The 16,863-nt window shown below is 32.6% G+C and overlaps 2 protein-coding genes across 3 annotated transcripts; one reads left to right on the top strand and one right to left on the bottom strand.

The window, feature by feature from the left end:
• Positions 1-3,320: 3,320 nt before the first annotated feature.
• Positions 3,321-5,338, top strand: LOC114192995 (expansin-A4). The gene is made up of 2 exons (XM_028082680.1): positions 3,321-3,884; positions 4,672-5,338. The coding sequence occupies exons 1-2, from the start codon at positions 3,412-3,414 to the stop codon at positions 4,979-4,981; spliced, it is 783 nt and encodes a 260-aa protein (XP_027938481.1). The 5' UTR covers positions 3,321-3,411; the 3' UTR covers positions 4,982-5,338.
• Positions 5,339-6,356: 1,018 nt separating this feature from the next.
• LOC114194486 (protein INVOLVED IN DE NOVO 2-like) lies at positions 6,357-14,348 on the bottom strand. 2 transcript variants are annotated; one of them, XM_028084740.1, is made up of 11 exons: positions 14,056-14,348; positions 12,562-12,909; positions 12,055-12,396; positions 11,377-11,871; positions 10,834-11,190; positions 9,750-10,685; positions 9,151-9,332; positions 8,304-8,393; positions 7,918-8,205; positions 7,018-7,227; positions 6,357-6,652 (listed from the first exon to the last, which is right to left on the bottom strand). In XM_028084740.1, exons 2-11 carry the CDS (start codon positions 12,875-12,877, stop codon positions 6,416-6,418), a joined length of 3,453 nt encoding a protein of 1,150 aa, XP_027940541.1. In that variant the 5' UTR covers positions 12,878-12,909; positions 14,056-14,348; the 3' UTR covers positions 6,357-6,415. The 2 variants fall into 2 exon arrangements, with proteins under 2 accessions (XP_027940541.1, XP_027940542.1); XM_028084741.1 differs by lacking the exon at positions 12,562-12,909.
• Positions 14,349-16,863: the final 2,515 nt, after the last annotated feature.

The following is a 16,863-nucleotide window of genomic DNA, read 5'->3' as shown; positions in this document are numbered from 1 at the left end:
AGAAAGGAACCGCTAAATTGAAAATTAATTTGATTTCTACTAAAAATTATACAAAGTGTATAATGCAATTTCAAGAATTGATAAAATTTTCTCATATTCCTGATAATTTGAAGAAAAGAGAGAGAGAGAACGGAAAAGGCTATAAAAGATAAATTAAATAAAAATACTAGATAAAAGTAGATAGAGTTTCTGAAAACTACTATTTTTAAAATATAAAAACGAAATGGGTTAAGTGTGTTTATATTTGTCTATTTCTAGAAAATTATTAAAGATAAATTAAGCTAAATCATATAACTTTCGTATTATAAGAGAGGTAGAACGAGATACGTTATTGATAAATAAAGTATGACACTATAAAAGTATTTTATTTTTTAATGTGATCAGAAAGTATTATATATAACAAATTTATTATTATTTCAAAATAATCATTTTTTTAATGAGCTATTTCAATTCCTATTAAATATAAAAAATATTATACACAATTTATTACTTCAAATTATAAACAATAATTTTAAAAAAATCAAATTTACTCAAAAATATATTTACAAACACTGGTTAATTTGAGCTTACCTTTATGTGTTTTGATTAGTTGCAAATAAATATTGATTACCATCTTAAGTAAAAACACAATGCATCGTATAATTTCATGTATCATACTACGCTGCCGTTTCTGATTTTTTTTTTTTTCAATATAAGGATCTTTGCATTTGCATGAGTAGAAATATGTTATATGTATTGTATAATCTTAATTAATAATGCTTTACTTTTATATTTATTTTTGTTAAAGACATATGAAACCCTAGCCTTGTATGAACTAATGATGTTGCGATTAAAATTGAGTATATGAAAATAAAAAGTACAACTTTGAGAGATAAAGAGTATAAATTTTTTCAAATGTTTTAAATGAAACTTAAAATTATTTAATTTTAAACCATTAAATTACTCTTAATAAATTTTTTAAATTTCCTATGAAAAACCACATATTATTACAAAATCATTTTAATTTTTTTTCTTAAAATGAGTAACCTGCTTAAAATTCTCCAATTATAACATTGACATGAAAATTTCTTTTCCAATGTCATAGTATGAAAAATATAGTTCAAGCTATTACCTGTTTAGATAACATTTTTCTTTTCACTAAAAAATCGATAAATTAAACCCATATTTTTATAATAATTTGGTCCTCAATTGGACGTGACAAATGTCTATGAAAAATGTTTGGATTTAATAAAAAGTCGTTTAGATTTTTTTATAATTTATTTATTTCTATTCTAAAAATAATATTGATTTCAAGAAATATAATTATAATAAAGAATTTGTATTATTTTTTTTCTGTTGTTATATAATCTTAAAATATACATTCACATCTCTTAATGTCATTCGTCTACCTTATCTAATTTCAAAATATCAATAGGGCTAAATTTAACTAAATATTAAGAAAATTAAAATTAAAAATTTTAAAATACAAAGGATATTTTTTTTATAAACAAATATTGAATTGTTTAACTACTCACTTCTCTACGTTTTTTTTAAAATGACATTCATATGCTTTGTAATTTTAAAATAGACACACACACACACACAAATATATATATATATATATATATATATATATATATATATATATATATATATATTATTACAATTAAAATAGCAGTCATACTTCATGTTTTATTAATAAAATGTAATTTGAAATTGTTTTAATTAATTTTAAAATATGTTTACGTTAATTTTTAAAACGAAGGAAAAAATCTACAAATTCAATGTTTTGTTTAAAAAAGATTTTCGAAACCAAAGCATGTAATAATATCTCATCCGATTCCAAAAAGTATAATAGTATATAACAATTTTCCATCAACTTATAAACGATTAGCATTTCTCACAAAAAAAAAAAAAGCTTAAATAAGTGTGTTGTTACAAAGAGATTAATATGAATGAGATTTGAAAGTCAAATTGGAAAATTGTACGAGTTAGTTACTACTTTAATGTGTGAACTCGACAAACCTGACATGGAATGCCATGTGAATAAGAAGACTAACAAATTTAGCAACTCTATAATATACTGATTAGCAAAATTTTATTTGTTAAATAAGTACTTACTTTTTCTTAGATTCATAATTTCAACTGCTTTCTTTTTTATAAAATACGAAATTAGGTTTTACTTTATCAGCTTCTCCGACTTTTGCTGTTTTCGCTACAGCGTTTCTGACTCTGCACCTCAAAATATTGAAAAATCAATGAAAACGAATGCATTTTTTTTTTCCATTATGTTTCAGTAGCCGTGAAAGGTGACTTCACTCTGACTTGGGTTTCTCATTGTTTTTATGTTCACTTCAAATTTTTACTACTAATATGATTTTGTTACCATCACAAGCACCGATGCAGAAGCAACTTTATTATTATTATTGTTATCATCGCATGAGCTTAAACTTGATTGGGATATTCCTTAAACACCACTCTAATATATAGTGAAAGAAATATCCTTTATCACTCGCTCATAATAATTTTTTTTATGTTTTTTAATTCTGAAAGGTTGTAATTCAAGGAGATAAAAAAAACGAAGTCATAGAGAATGATTAATTATAATCATATGGTATGTTAAATGTCATTGTCATTATCAACACTAAATATATGTATATACCCTAGTTTTGATGCGTATGAATATAATGTTTGGAAGAAAAGAATTGTGGATTACTAATGAAAGAGTGTGTTATCCCTGACCACTATATATTGATATGGAAAACAAATCACATCCGTACAACTATATTCATAGTGTGAACTCTTTCACTATTGGATCCTGGTGACTTTTTGACTCCAGTTGAAACATTGAACACAAACATAGTAAGAAGTTAGTAACATAAAGAACAACCTCAAATTCCAAAATAGAAAAAATGGTTTCAATGGTTTGGTTTTATGGCACAACTTGCAAATGAAGCAAGGTGATTTCATATCAATTTTCAGGTCCTAAGGTCCCTAACTTCTTTTGTCCCCTACACTCATCACCACCATAGTAACCCACTCACTTTTCTCATTCAGGTTTTATTTGGTTAATCAGATAGATAAATGGTAAAAAGTAAAAGTAAAAAAAAAAAAACATTTATTGTTTTACCTTATTGTTCCTTATTTTTATTTTTTTTTCTTTTCTTACTTATCGGATCTACCTACGTACCACTTTAATCGACAAAAGGAAAGAAGAAAACAAAATAAGCAACAGTGACCGAAGGTGAAAATCAACGGTCCAAAAGAGATCGCAGTGGGGCCCAGTTTTCTTCACACTCCCTCCATAAATACCCACGAACCTTTCTATCTTCCCTCCACAGAACTCAAACACAAAACAGAGTTAGTTTCTTTCTGAAACCGTTCCTCTTCTCATAACTCCTAACTAAACCCTGCTCAGTGTTCCCACTCGCAATGGCTACGCTCAAAAGAATCATTGCCATTGTTTCCCTCACAACTGTTCTTCTAACTTCCGCCGAGGCCCGAATCCCGGGCGTGTACGGCGGCGGCGCGTGGGAGACCGCGCACGCCACGTTTTACGGGGGGAGCGACGCGTCGGGCACAATGGGCGGCGCGTGCGGGTACGGGAACCTGTACAGCCAGGGCTACGGTGTGAACACGGCTGCGCTGAGCACGGCGCTGTTCAACAGCGGGCTGAGCTGCGGCGCGTGCTTCGAGATAAAGTGCGCGAACGACCCGAGTTGGTGCCACGCTGGCAGCCCCTCGATCTTGGTGACGGCCACGAACTTCTGCCCTCCGAACTACGCTCTCCCCAGCGACAATGGAGGATGGTGCAACCCTCCCAGACCACACTTCGACCTCGCCATGCCCATGTTCCTCAAAATCGCAGAGTACCGCGCCGGCATCGTCCCTGTCTCTTACCGCAGGTAACGTTACCTTCACCCATTTTCGCTTTTACCTTTTCGTTACATTTTTTTTTATATATTAATAACACATTTTTTCATACTTTTATTTTTAAATATGTTTTCTGTTAATTACTATTAACCTACTCTCTTACTGTTTTTACTTTCCCTTTTTTAAATTTCAGTTATAGTGTTTGTTGTATTTCAATTAAATTTGTAATTCAAAACACGAGTTTAAAATAAAGTATATGACGGAATTTTTCCCGCATTTGGTAAAGGTGTAGTTTTTCTCTTCGGACAGTTGAATAGACACTGTAAGCGAAAAATTAATAATTTATACTAAAGAAAGGGATATTTTGATGTTTTATTATTTTATAATAAATTGCGAATAAGAAAAATAGACTGAACGCGCATGTTTGGCTTTTGGCCTTCTGAGGGTGCAAAGCGCATAATCAGAAATGCGACGTCGTTTAAACCGACAGAGTGTACTGATATTCTTACACTATGGCGGGGACTAGACAGTAGACTATTGGTGATTCGTGATTCGTAATTCGTAAAAGTGAAAACTGATCAGAAGCGTTGATTGTTATTTGGTGGGTCCCTGTCTGGAGAAAACTTGAACCGGTTATCTGAAACCGGTTCAGGATTTTGACAAACGTGCACTTTTGCCGCGTAACTGCACGATTCTCGAAACCAACCAAAAATAAGATAGTTTGATTGTAACTATGTAGTTGTATTTGTCTGCCCTGGTGGATGCGTTTTATTACGAATGATGCCACTGACGATTGTGATTGGGTGCGTGAATGTGCAGGGTGCCTTGTAGAAAGCAGGGAGGGATGCGGTTCACGATCAACGGCTTCCGTTACTTCAACCTGGTTTTGATCACCAACGTGGCGGGTGCAGGGGATGTGGTGAGGACGAGCGTGAAAGGGTCTAAGACTGGGTGGATGAGTATGAGCCGTAACTGGGGTCAGAATTGGCAATCAAACGCTGTTCTGGTTGGTCAGTCACTCTCGTTCAGGGTCACAGCCAGTGACCGGCGCACCTCCACCTCCTGGAACATTGTACCCGCCAATTGGCAATTTGGCCAAACTTTCACTGGCAAAAATTTCAGGGTCTGATCGTGTTTTCTGGGTTTTTCTCTTATTAAAAAAAGAAAAAAGCTTTACCTCTATGTAGTTTTGAATTTGCCTTGGGATGTGGATATAGGGTGAAAAAAATGGAGGGAAGTAAAGTAAGTGGTGGTAGTGATCAGTGAACTTTTTGACTTTTTTTTCTTTCTTTCTTTGTCTTGTGAAAGTGGGGTTGTCTTGGTATACGAGTTTGAAGTGTTATAGGATTTGAAAAAATGGAGGAGGGGAACATCATGTGAAACTTGTAAGGTGCTGAAGTGGCTTCAAGTGTATGAGCCCGCAGCTATATTTCTTAGACATATTTATATATATTAATGAAAAGATCAAGTGTGTTTATCTTTATAATCTTGTTCACTTTTTTAAGCTCTTAAATTTCCAACTGTGATGCGGTGAAGTGATGAGTTAGTTATTGAAACTTGACAAGTGTGTTTGTGTTTGATGCATGCATGAGATGTTCTAAAGCTGATGAGCACGCTTAGCTGCGCCGAAAAGCAAAAGGAGTACAAGAAAATTGTGGAAATGGGTGCTAATTCACCGTATTTGTCTCTTCGTAAACTGTTAGCAAAGTAGATTCTATACCTTCCGTGTTGTTTCTCTTAACTTCTTCGATGCCAAAATAAAAAGGTAGCATGGATTAAAAAACTAATTTGTTCTGCGGTATGTTAAAATATGTTTTCTTTATTGAATGGAATTTTGTTCTCTGTTTTACCAATAAATAGTGGACTTTACAGATTGTTGCAATAGTGTAGAGTTGGGCTTTTAAGAAACTTGTTACACGTCCAATGTCATGAGTAAGATTTTTCAAATTGCAGTTCCACGTTCCAATTGTTTGGTCAAGCAACAGAGACATAAAGAATGGACGTTTTTGTTGCAGTGATTCACTAATTGCCATTTTCTTCATTGGGTTTCTCTCTATAGGAGGCATGTACTTGCTTCCTTTAAGTAAATACATAATTCAACAAGTGAAGTAATTTATCAATTGATAATTAGAACAAACTCATAATTCAACTTAGAATAAGAGGGTTGGTAATTCATTTTTCTTTTTTAAGTGGCATCTTATGGCCGAACATGTCTGCCTAACCAACAATATGCATAACACAATGTATAGTCTAAAACTATTTTCTGAACACTATAAATTAATATATAATGTTGTAATGTAAAGGAACACGCTTATATTCCTGTGACCAATTCAACTATTCAGCATTATATTCCATGGTTACGTTGAAAATCAAATTTTCCGAACACTGTAAATTATCTAACAATATTCTAAGAGAAGATGCAGTCTGCAGGTAGTCTTAACTTATTTGTCAGCACCAGATTGCATCAGTAAGAAAATTTTCTTTCTTAATTTGTAGATCAAAAGAAAATTGAAAATTATAGTTGCATTATTTTATAATTACATACATACATAAATACCAGCCTTTACACCGTCCCTCTTTTCTGTTTAGATAGTTTATATTGCATCAATAATAATTTTACTCCATCTTGCAAGGTAGCTCTCTTTCCCTCTTCGTAATTCCATAATTCAGAGGTTGTATACCTCCCACTTGGGTTATATGTATTGATCTCTGTCAAAGCTGTCACCACTGCTTTGTAGACTCCTTCACCGAACTCATTTTTCAGTGCTTTCAACTTTTCATCTTCATTGTCTATGATTTCCTGCCATGAAAAAAATCGTGAAACCAGACGAGTTAGAAAAAAATCATAATTGACATTCCTAAATATAGGCACCATGTTAGTTCTAACATTAATCATCTGACATCATTATACAATCTACATACTAATCAGAATAGTTCATATAGCAATGTCATCCAGCATTATTTTTCTTCTAATTTTGTCACCATGAAAAGTTCATCTATGAGGAGTGCAAGTAAAATCGAAGTATTTAGGCATCAAAGGTACATGGACTAAGCTTCTAAATATCCATTCTTTCTAACTAAGAAGACTTCAAGGTGCTTACTACAGAAAACGCCAGATTTGATGAAGACTAAATAGTGATATCTATAAGCTTAAGCAAGGCACACCTGATCTTTTCCTTCAATTATGGTAATTTTAAATGGATGCCACCCTGGGTCCTTTATATACTCGTCCCACAAGGAACACAGTTCTGAAGCTCTTTCTTCTGCATCCTCATCGTTGTATTTTTTCTTCATAGCTTCAAGGAATGGTCTAATATCAAGCTCCCCCATTCTCTTCACACCAACACCAGCACGGCAAGATATCTCTTTAATGCCCTGCAACATATAACATTTCAAGAAAGTTTGGAAAAAGTTGGAAAAATTCAAAACACAAGTACCAAATGAGTACTGAAACCCCCAACACCGTCATAGTTTAAACATTGTTAACTGGTTTGCAATACACTTCAATATGGTAGTGTAGGTGATTCAAGGTATGCTACTACATCAAACATGGTATGCAAGAGGAGACGTATACACAGTTGATATACTGTTTTAGTTTGTAGTACTTCTGAACTATCAGTTAATGTGCTATCATTATAATTTTTTTCTATAGCATTTAAAATAATTAAGATATACACATGTATATTTGAAATTTAAGGAATATGAGCAGGTAGGGTAGGGTTTAAATTTATACAAACACATCACTTTTTCCTCTTTTAAGTTCTCATATATCTTTTTTCAATTTAAAGATTCACTTTCCAACTATTTTTCACAAATAGGGTTATCTACCCTTCCTGATAGCATTGTGATACTGTCTTATCATAGGAAGGAAACCCACTGGCTACTGCCAGCAAATTCAGGTCTGGAGGCTTGGGTGGTGGTGGAGATGAAAGTGGTTTTTGTACTACAGACTCTGAACCCAGTAAGTTGGAATTCCAAAATTCCAATGTCATTGATGTTCCACTTACATTAAAAAACAAACACTTTAAAAAACTAAGGGAATAGAAGACTTTAAAAAACACTTACATTAATCAATTCTTTTCGAGCTTCTTGTAGCTCATCATTGCTCTGACGCTCTTTAATAATTAGTGTCTGGTTCAGGGCATCTAGGTCTCGTAGTGACTGTTCCTTCTCTCTTAAATGCTTGTGTAAGGCATCCACCTTATTCAGAACTTCTGAGTCTTCATCTTCCTCAATGTATTGCATGACATTTAATTTTCCTTTCAGTTGTTGAATCTCCAATTCTAGTTTTTGTTTCACTTCCAGTTGTTTTTCAAGCCTGATGATTTTATGACGAAGATGTTCTTTTTGCCGCTGGATAAATATATTGTCAGGTAACATTAACAACCAGCTATTCTGATGGGGACAATGACACTCAGTCATTAGAAAAGCACAAAATAGGATACACAAACCTTTTGATCTGCAGCCAGTTTCCAAATATTTTCACCAGCTTTCTGTTGCTCCAGAACAGCCATTTCCAAAGAGCTATTTTTCAATGCATTCTAAAAAGACAATAGACATCAGCATTGTTATACATAACATTCTAACAAATTCTTAACCACATCGTCATTATTAAAGGATTTAAAAAATACAAATAAAACATAATGCCACACTTTTTGTTTATAGGTTCCATAGCAATGTTCTTACCGTGAGGGACAAAATAATGTCAAAAATAGAAGGAAAAAAAAAAATCCCAATGACATTCTTTGACATAAAACTCTAAACGGGTAGCTTTTATTTTAACCCTGCTTTCCCTAAATTTCATCACATAAACTCCTTAGCATATAAAAACTAAATGGAGTTCATATTATTATCATTATTATTGACATCCATTTTAGAATACATTACATTAAAAAAATTTAAAATATTCATTAACAGAAACAATCTCATGTAGTCCATTTTTGACTGAAAAAAGAAACAAAAAGAGTTTTCATAGAAGAAAATGTGTAGCTTTCAATTGCATACTACTAATAACCAATTAGATTACATTCCTAATATCCTTGGGCCTAGTTCTCACACAAGTCAGCTGGAAACATATTCCAATCATTAGGTGATCATTAAACTTGATAAGTAAAAATGGAAAAGTTATTAATTTTGTTTGCCAACTCTTCCATTAAAATCACTAAAACAAATAAATATTGATCATCTTAATTAAGTATCCTTAAACAATGATTTTTTCCTTCAATTTCTATTTCACAGGAATCTCAAGCACAGCATGATAGAAGAGATGCAACAATAGCAATAATAATAACACTAAACCTCCATAATCTCTTCTTCCAACTTCTTGCTTTCACTTTCATTATGTGCTTCACGTTTTTCCAGTTCAATTCTCCGCAACTCAAGCTCTCTTTTCTGAGATTCCAGTTGCAACTTAAGCCTTTCATGACCATTAAAAATATTCTGGAAGTGCTGAGTTGCACTTGATTGTATTTTCTTCATCTCTGAATACAATCAATCATGGTATAATAATAAAATGTCATTAAAATAGTTCAGCATCCTTTACAAACAATGAAAAGTCAGAAGTGTATTGTAGAAGATCCAGCAGGACATTTGGAAACCATTACTATTACAGAGATAAATTCTACAGTGTAACAACCACGATGGTGATGCAACCAGAAGTTTGCAATGTCTGGACTTTGATTCTACCAATAAAAATTGTTAAAATCAGACTCAATCCAGTGATATATAATCTAACACACAGGAAATTATGCCAATGTAAACAATTTCATTGTAGAATTGGACCCATGTGACTTAAAAATAAATTGGAAACCAAAAATACTAACAACGACAACAACATCAAACGAGTCATGGTCCAAACTAGAGAAATAAAGCAACATAGATTCAACAGCAATATATACCTTGATTGTGGTCTTGAGTGAGCTTATCTATTTCCCCCATTACAATTTCCATGCGACGTGAAGTCTCATTGTATTTTACTTCCATCTCCATTAACCGCTTCTTCTTGACCTGAAGAGTATTGTTCAAGCAGGAAACAAGTTTGTCATGTATACGAGCTTCTTCTTTCATGAGTTCAGATATTGTTTGGATATCCCCCATCTTCTGCAATTGTTCCCCAATGATATTATTCGTCTTGTAGTCATCAGCTCGAGCAATCCATGCATAAATACCAGACTTTTGCTCAGTATTAGCAAGCCAGTCCTTTTTCCCGTGATGATCTAATTCATATGCTCTTTCAAATGCCAAAGCATTAGCTAAGCCAGTCCAATCTTTATTAAATTCCATAACTGCAGTTCCAGAGTGACCCCGGATATCCGAAAGAGTCCGGACTCTACAAGGATTAAATCCCCTGATTCTGTGTTCGTCCCTCAGCTTGGAACCAGTTTCCCCAACACAACGTCCATCTTCTGTCTGTCCAGTAGGAATATTAACCAATATCCCAGTCCATGGCCACACAAACTGCTCCTCAAAAAGGATATTGCCTTTATCTGCAGTTTTTGGTGTACCATCCACATTCATAAGATCCATTTCCAAATATTTCATTAAAGCCAAATGATTAGCCTTTTCAGTGGCACTTCTCTTTTGTGAGATACTCTGACCCACCCCAGAAGCATGTTCAAGGATTTCCCTGAACACATAATCCCGCTTTCTCTTTTTATTAGGGCAGTATGGACATGAGAAAGTCATTTCAGAGGTTTTCACAATATGACTTCCCTTTTTGAGTGCTTCGTAGGATTTATGCACATACCACCCACTTATTTGAGTTGCCCTTATATTATTATCTTTATGAGAGTAGTGACCCGTCACAGTTTCTCCTGGGGTTGCTGTTATTGTGCCTGAAAGACAAAAAGTAGCGTAACTAACAAACATGTCATGTTGCTTTGTAGATTAGTTCAAGTATTGTGAATTTGCTGATATGGGCATAATCAGTAACAGAGAAGAAACATAAATATTGTTACAATTATTTCATTAACAGGGGATCACCTTGATCCATAGGTTTTGATGGAAATGAAGCACCCACATTCATAACATCCTTTTTCAAATATTTTTCTAAAGCCAGATGATTGGCCCTTTCAATGAAACTTCTTTTTTGTGATCTACTCTGACCCACCCCAGAAGCATGTTCCAGGATTTCCCTGTACACATAATCCCGGTTTATCTTTTTATTAGGGCAGTATGGGCATGTGAAAGTCTCATCCGAGGTTTTCACACAGTGTCTTCCCATTTTGAGTTCTTCATAAAATTTATCTACATACCGCCCAATCTGAGATGAACTCATATTGCTATCTTTGTCAGAGCAGCAACCAATTGCAGTTTTTCCTGGGCTTATTATTATGGTTCCTGAAAAATAAAAAACAGTATTAGCACTGGCTGCCACGAGTTACTACACTGATTTTTAATTTTGATCAAAATTGTCACTTTGCATGCTACTTCCATTATACACCATAGTGAATTGAATTAATCAATAACTAGAAAAAATTGAACAGAATCTCCATACGATCTCTTCATTAACAACAGGGGGATCACCTTCATTTACAGGTTTTGATGATGAACCTCTCACATTCATGACATCCTTTTTCAAGTCTTTTGCTAAAGTCATATGAGTAACATCTTCTTTGACTCTTCTTTCTTGTGAACTACTCTGATCCACTCTAGTAACTGGGTGATTACCTTCATTTACAGATTTTGATGAATCACTCAAGTGCATGAGATCATTTTTCAAATATTTCATCAAGGCCAGATGAGTAGCCTTCTCTCTGAAATTTCTCTTTTGTGAAGTACTCTGACCCACCCCAGAAGCATGGTCAAAAAGTTCCCTGTACACATAATCCTGTTTTTTCTTTTTAGGGCAGTATGGACAAGAAAAAGTCTCATCTGAGGATTGCACAATATGATTTCCCTTTTTGAGTTCTTTGTAAAACTTATCTACATACCACCAGTTTATTGGCGGAGATGCACTCGTACCAGTCTCCTTGTTAGAGCATTGAGCTATTTCAGGTTGTCCTGAGCTTAATTTGGTACCTGAGAAACAAAAGAAACAGTGATAGTACTGGCTACTGTCATGTTGCTTTACAAATATCTTTATTATTCCATTAACTACTTGTGAATTGGCACATTTCCGTATATTCAGTAACTTGGAATAGAGAAAGTATAGAACTGAAATTTCGTTCTAGACTAAGTCATTTCCATTAACTGGAGACTCACCTTTATCAACAGGTTCTGAAAGGCCATCCACAATAATAAGATCATTTTCCAAATATTTTACTAACGCAAGATGATTGGCTCTCTCTCTTGCACTTTTCTTTTCAGAACTACTACGACCCACCATATATGCATGTTCTAGGAGTTCCCTGTACAAATAATCCTGTTTTCTCCTAGGACAGTATGGACAGATGAAAGTCACATCTGAGGTTTTTACATTGTAACTTCCCTTCTTGAGTTCTTCGTAAGATGTATCTACATACCACCAACTTATTTGAGATGTATCAGTATCCTTGCTAGAGAACTGAGACATTACTGTTTCTCCTGGGTTGAATAATTTGACACCTGAAAGTTAAAAATTTAATGTTAGTACTGACTGTTGTCATGTTATTTTATTAAATATCTTCATTATGCCATTGAATATTATTGTAAATTGGCAAGATTCGGCTTAGGTAATAAGGAAAATATTTAAAACTGAAATTTTGTTCAGTAACTTCATTAACGGGAAACCTTTATCTGCAGGTTTTGATGTGCCATCCACATAAGCAAGATCTTTTTCCAAATATTTCACTAAAGCCAGATGATTAGCCTTCTCTTTTGCTGTTCTCTTTTCTGAACTACTCCGACCAACCCCAGAAGCATGATTAAGGAGTTCCCTGTACTTATAATCCTGTTTCCTCTCAGGACAGTATGGACAAATGAAAGTTTCATCTGAATTTTTCACTTTGTAAGTTCCCTTCTTGAGTTCTTGATAAGATATATCTACGTACCACCAACTTAGTCGAGATGTACTTGTGTCAATATCTTTGTTAGAGCATTGAACCATTATGGTTTCACCAAGGCTTAATACTATGTCAGCTGAAAAATTAAAATTATGGTTAGACTGTTAATGCTACCAGTTGTTTTGTTGTTTTACAGATTTCTCCATTAGATATCATATTGAACTAGCAACCAAAGTTTTTAAAACTGTTGACTATTGCAATTTTGACTGCATTGTCAAGGTTTTGGGGTGGTTGCAACCACACCATGATAAGATCTCAATTATGACCATATTGACTGCATGTGTCTGTATTTTTCTGCAATATCGAGGGACATGATAAAACCACAACAAGGGCTGTAGTTTAAAACATGTGAAGCAAGTACGTTATTACTTAAATCATATTTTGTCTTTGATTATGGAATCAAATTATTTACAAAAGGGAAAAACATACATTCATGTCGCTTTTAGTTATTGCAGTTTCAGAAAAACATGTTCAAATTATTCATACTTTCATATTGATAAATCTGATCCTCAGTGTTCACAACAATGATAAGGAAGGACTAAACTCATGTGTTCACAAAGTTTGATGATCAAATTTAACAATAAGAAAATATAGGGATATAAGCATGTTTAACTGAAAATACAAGAACTAAAAGTTTTTGTAAAAGTATAATGCATCTAAGAACCTAAGTCAGAGTTAAGCAGCTTCAAAGTTCTTCAAAATGAGACAAAGACAAACATAATAACATAAATATTCTAACAGTCTGCATACATATTATAAATTTACCAACCATCAAGCATGAAAGCAGAAGGAAATCTTTTCTTTTCTTTTACTTTTCAAATTTTTTTATAACTAATGAGAAGTTTGTAATCATTTAAAGTGGTCTCATGGCCTAAACAACAAGAAACTATGTCTCATTGTTCAGAATCTAAAGTGTTATCCAAGGGACATTCCACAAGTCAGATAGCAGATAAATAACAGAGAAATGTTCACGAAACAAAACTAGAGTCACGACAAACTTTGACATTTATTAAAAATTATTAAAAATGTATTTTTTAAAGGAAACAACATAAAAGAAAGCAATCAACCATAAAAATAAAAACTTACTGCACAGATATGAACTTCCCCGTAGACAACATGCAGTACAAAAGAAGATAAAAGTAAAAAGGAAAGGTTTCAACCGCATGCGATCAGTTCTAATTCTAAATGAAAAAAAAAAAAAAAACAGGATTTGAATAGATACCTATTGCCGGATACAAGATAAACTAATAGAAGCTCAGAGAAGACCGTTATTGTTGTTGTTCTTCTTCACATTCACCAAATTGACACAATAAAGATCAACAAGCGCAAAATTGAAGAGGAAAAGTGATGATATTGGAGGGAGGGAGAAAAAAATGTGATAATCACAAACTAGGGTTTTGCGCTGGGAGGTGTGTAGGGCGTGCTATGAACAACTGTCATTGCCGTTGAAGTCCTAGACAGAAAACCTCAGTTGTCCTGCAAAGAGTTACTGGGAACTCGGTGAGATGGAACATGGAAATGATCACTATATATTACATTTTATATTATATTATATGTGTAAATGAATTATATAAACAAATAAATAAACATTAATGATTAATTGCAGAATCACAAATGTTCCATGTATTTTAGCAGTTTCATAAATTGTTATAAAAAATTATGTGGGTAAGTTTTTATAATATTATGATTTTTTTTATTATATTAACTAATAAAGTTAATTATGCTTATAAGGATAAAATGGTAAAAGAATGTGTATACAAAAACAGCAGTTACAAAATAAATTCCTACTGTTTTTTATATTAAAAAACATTAAAAAAAATGTGTACACCAAACAACGATTACTGAATAAAATATCCTCTGTATATAATCATAATTATAGATAATGGGAGGTTCTACAAAGAAAACATGTGTACCATCTCATTTGTATAAATTATCAAACAAAATATTTCATAATTGATAAAATTAAATTATAAAACTCTAATATATAAATATCATATTATTGTTATCCGAAAACTAAGATATCAGACCGTGGTAAGTTGTGTACATTACATTAACACTTTTAATCAAGGTAAAACCCTAGGTTAGGACCTCTTGTTCTTCTTACCAGATATTTCATTTCTCGAATTTGAATCATTATTAGAACGAGTCTACGGATAACTTCCAAGTGGACCCCTACATTAATATTTACACTAAACAATCTCCTACTAATTATCCCTGGATTAATATCAACAAATTATGATTCATCAATCAAATCTTAATCAATCGTTCATAAAAGCTACTAACTTATTAAAGTAGATCAGCCAACATTTCTCCCAGGTTTTGATCCACTCGCTTAACAAGCATGTCTTCTTGTTGAGCAAAAAGTACCTTTCAACCAATGACAAATTGCTCACACAACAAGTGTAGAACTAGGACCTTCAAAGAAAAATATCCTTCAGTAATTCGTCCAACAAATCTCAAGTCATTGAGTCCCTGACTTAGAGTTCGCCAAGCCCAACGAGTAATTTCTATATAAACATCAACATTTTATACAAACATAATTTAAACACTTAGATTTCATAACTTTCACATATCAAGTCATCCTACTTCTCAGATACAACAACCAATCACAGTACAATCATATAATCTATAACGCTAATATGTTTATAAGTTAAAAATAATGAAATTAACTTTCCTTTCCGTGAGACAACTCAAAAGAGTATCGGGACAAGACTTCCTTCAAAGCTACATAGTTCAGATTCAACTCAGGAACAATATAAATATGATTAAGAAACATCATCAAAACCACTGATCAGTAGAGAAATACAGAGGAAGCTTAGATGACACATGCGGCTAAAAATTCTCACATGCACAAAAATCAAAACTAGAAAATGGTAGAAAATCATTTTATTTAATTTGAGAAATTGATCGGACAAAATTAGAGAGCTCGCCTCAGATATTATCATCCAACAGTCTCTGATCTTCAAACAAACGAATACAAAAGTGAAAAGTCTAACGAGAAGGGAGAAAGTTCTAAAGAAAATGTATTTATAACTAATGAGGTGTTTATAACTAATAAAATTATTTATAAAATTTCTATTTATACTTCAACAATTTAATATTAAAATAATTGAGTATTAATTATTTTAAATACTTTACCAATTCTAAACTACCAACATGCACAGGCATAACATAATTGTCTATGTATATAGTTTCAAAGAACTTCTAACAAATATATTTATTGTGAAAATTAAAAAAAAAACTTACATTTAAATGGAAAAGACTTAATGTTGCTTTATCATGTTCATGTCTTTGTGTTGACAACATAATAATTAAGGACTAAATCTAAAACTTATATTGATGATACAATTAAGTAATTTGAAATAACTCTATAATTAGAAAAAGAGGAAAAATAAAATTTATTTGTGTAAGAGCACATTGGAGTTTAATTTTGCAAACATATTTCAAGATGAGATACTTAAAGTTGAAGGTTTTAACTACAACAATGTACCTTTACATCTATTTCATCGCTCCATCCAAAATTTCCTCTACCCTTATCGTATTTCAATTTAATAGTTTTTACCCTTTTGTTCATGATTAAACCCTTAGATCTGACGAACATAAAAGATGAAACTTTTAAGATGGAAGAAGACCAAAGATAAAATCTTGATCTTATGTGATATAATTAAGTAACTTCCAACTTGTAATTAGAAAACCAAATTGTAATTGGAAAAGGAAGAAAAATTGATTAGTTAGTGTAATATAAGAAGATCTTTAGGAAATCTTGATGTAATTATCAGTGACTTTTAATGAATGTTCACTGCTACCTTATTATTTTAAAATAAAATTTAAAGTTTGATTTTAATGAATAAGAAAAATAGATCTTTGTTCTATATAAAACACTCTGAGTTGTAGAGAAGTATTAGGATAAGTTATTTAGTTTGTTTTTTAGACAATAGTGATTATGGAACTTAAAGTAATATTCTGACGGATATATCATATTGACGTTATTAGATGAGGTTAAATTCTATGGATGGAATAACTGACGAAA

Source organism: Vigna unguiculata, chromosome 8 (genome assembly GCF_004118075.2).
Source record: "Vigna unguiculata cultivar IT97K-499-35 chromosome 8, ASM411807v1, whole genome shotgun sequence".
NCBI classification, from domain to species: Eukaryota; Viridiplantae; Streptophyta; class Magnoliopsida; order Fabales; family Fabaceae; genus Vigna; species Vigna unguiculata.
Note: the sequence above shows the minus strand (reverse complement) of the source record. Positions and strands in the feature narration are given on the sequence as shown.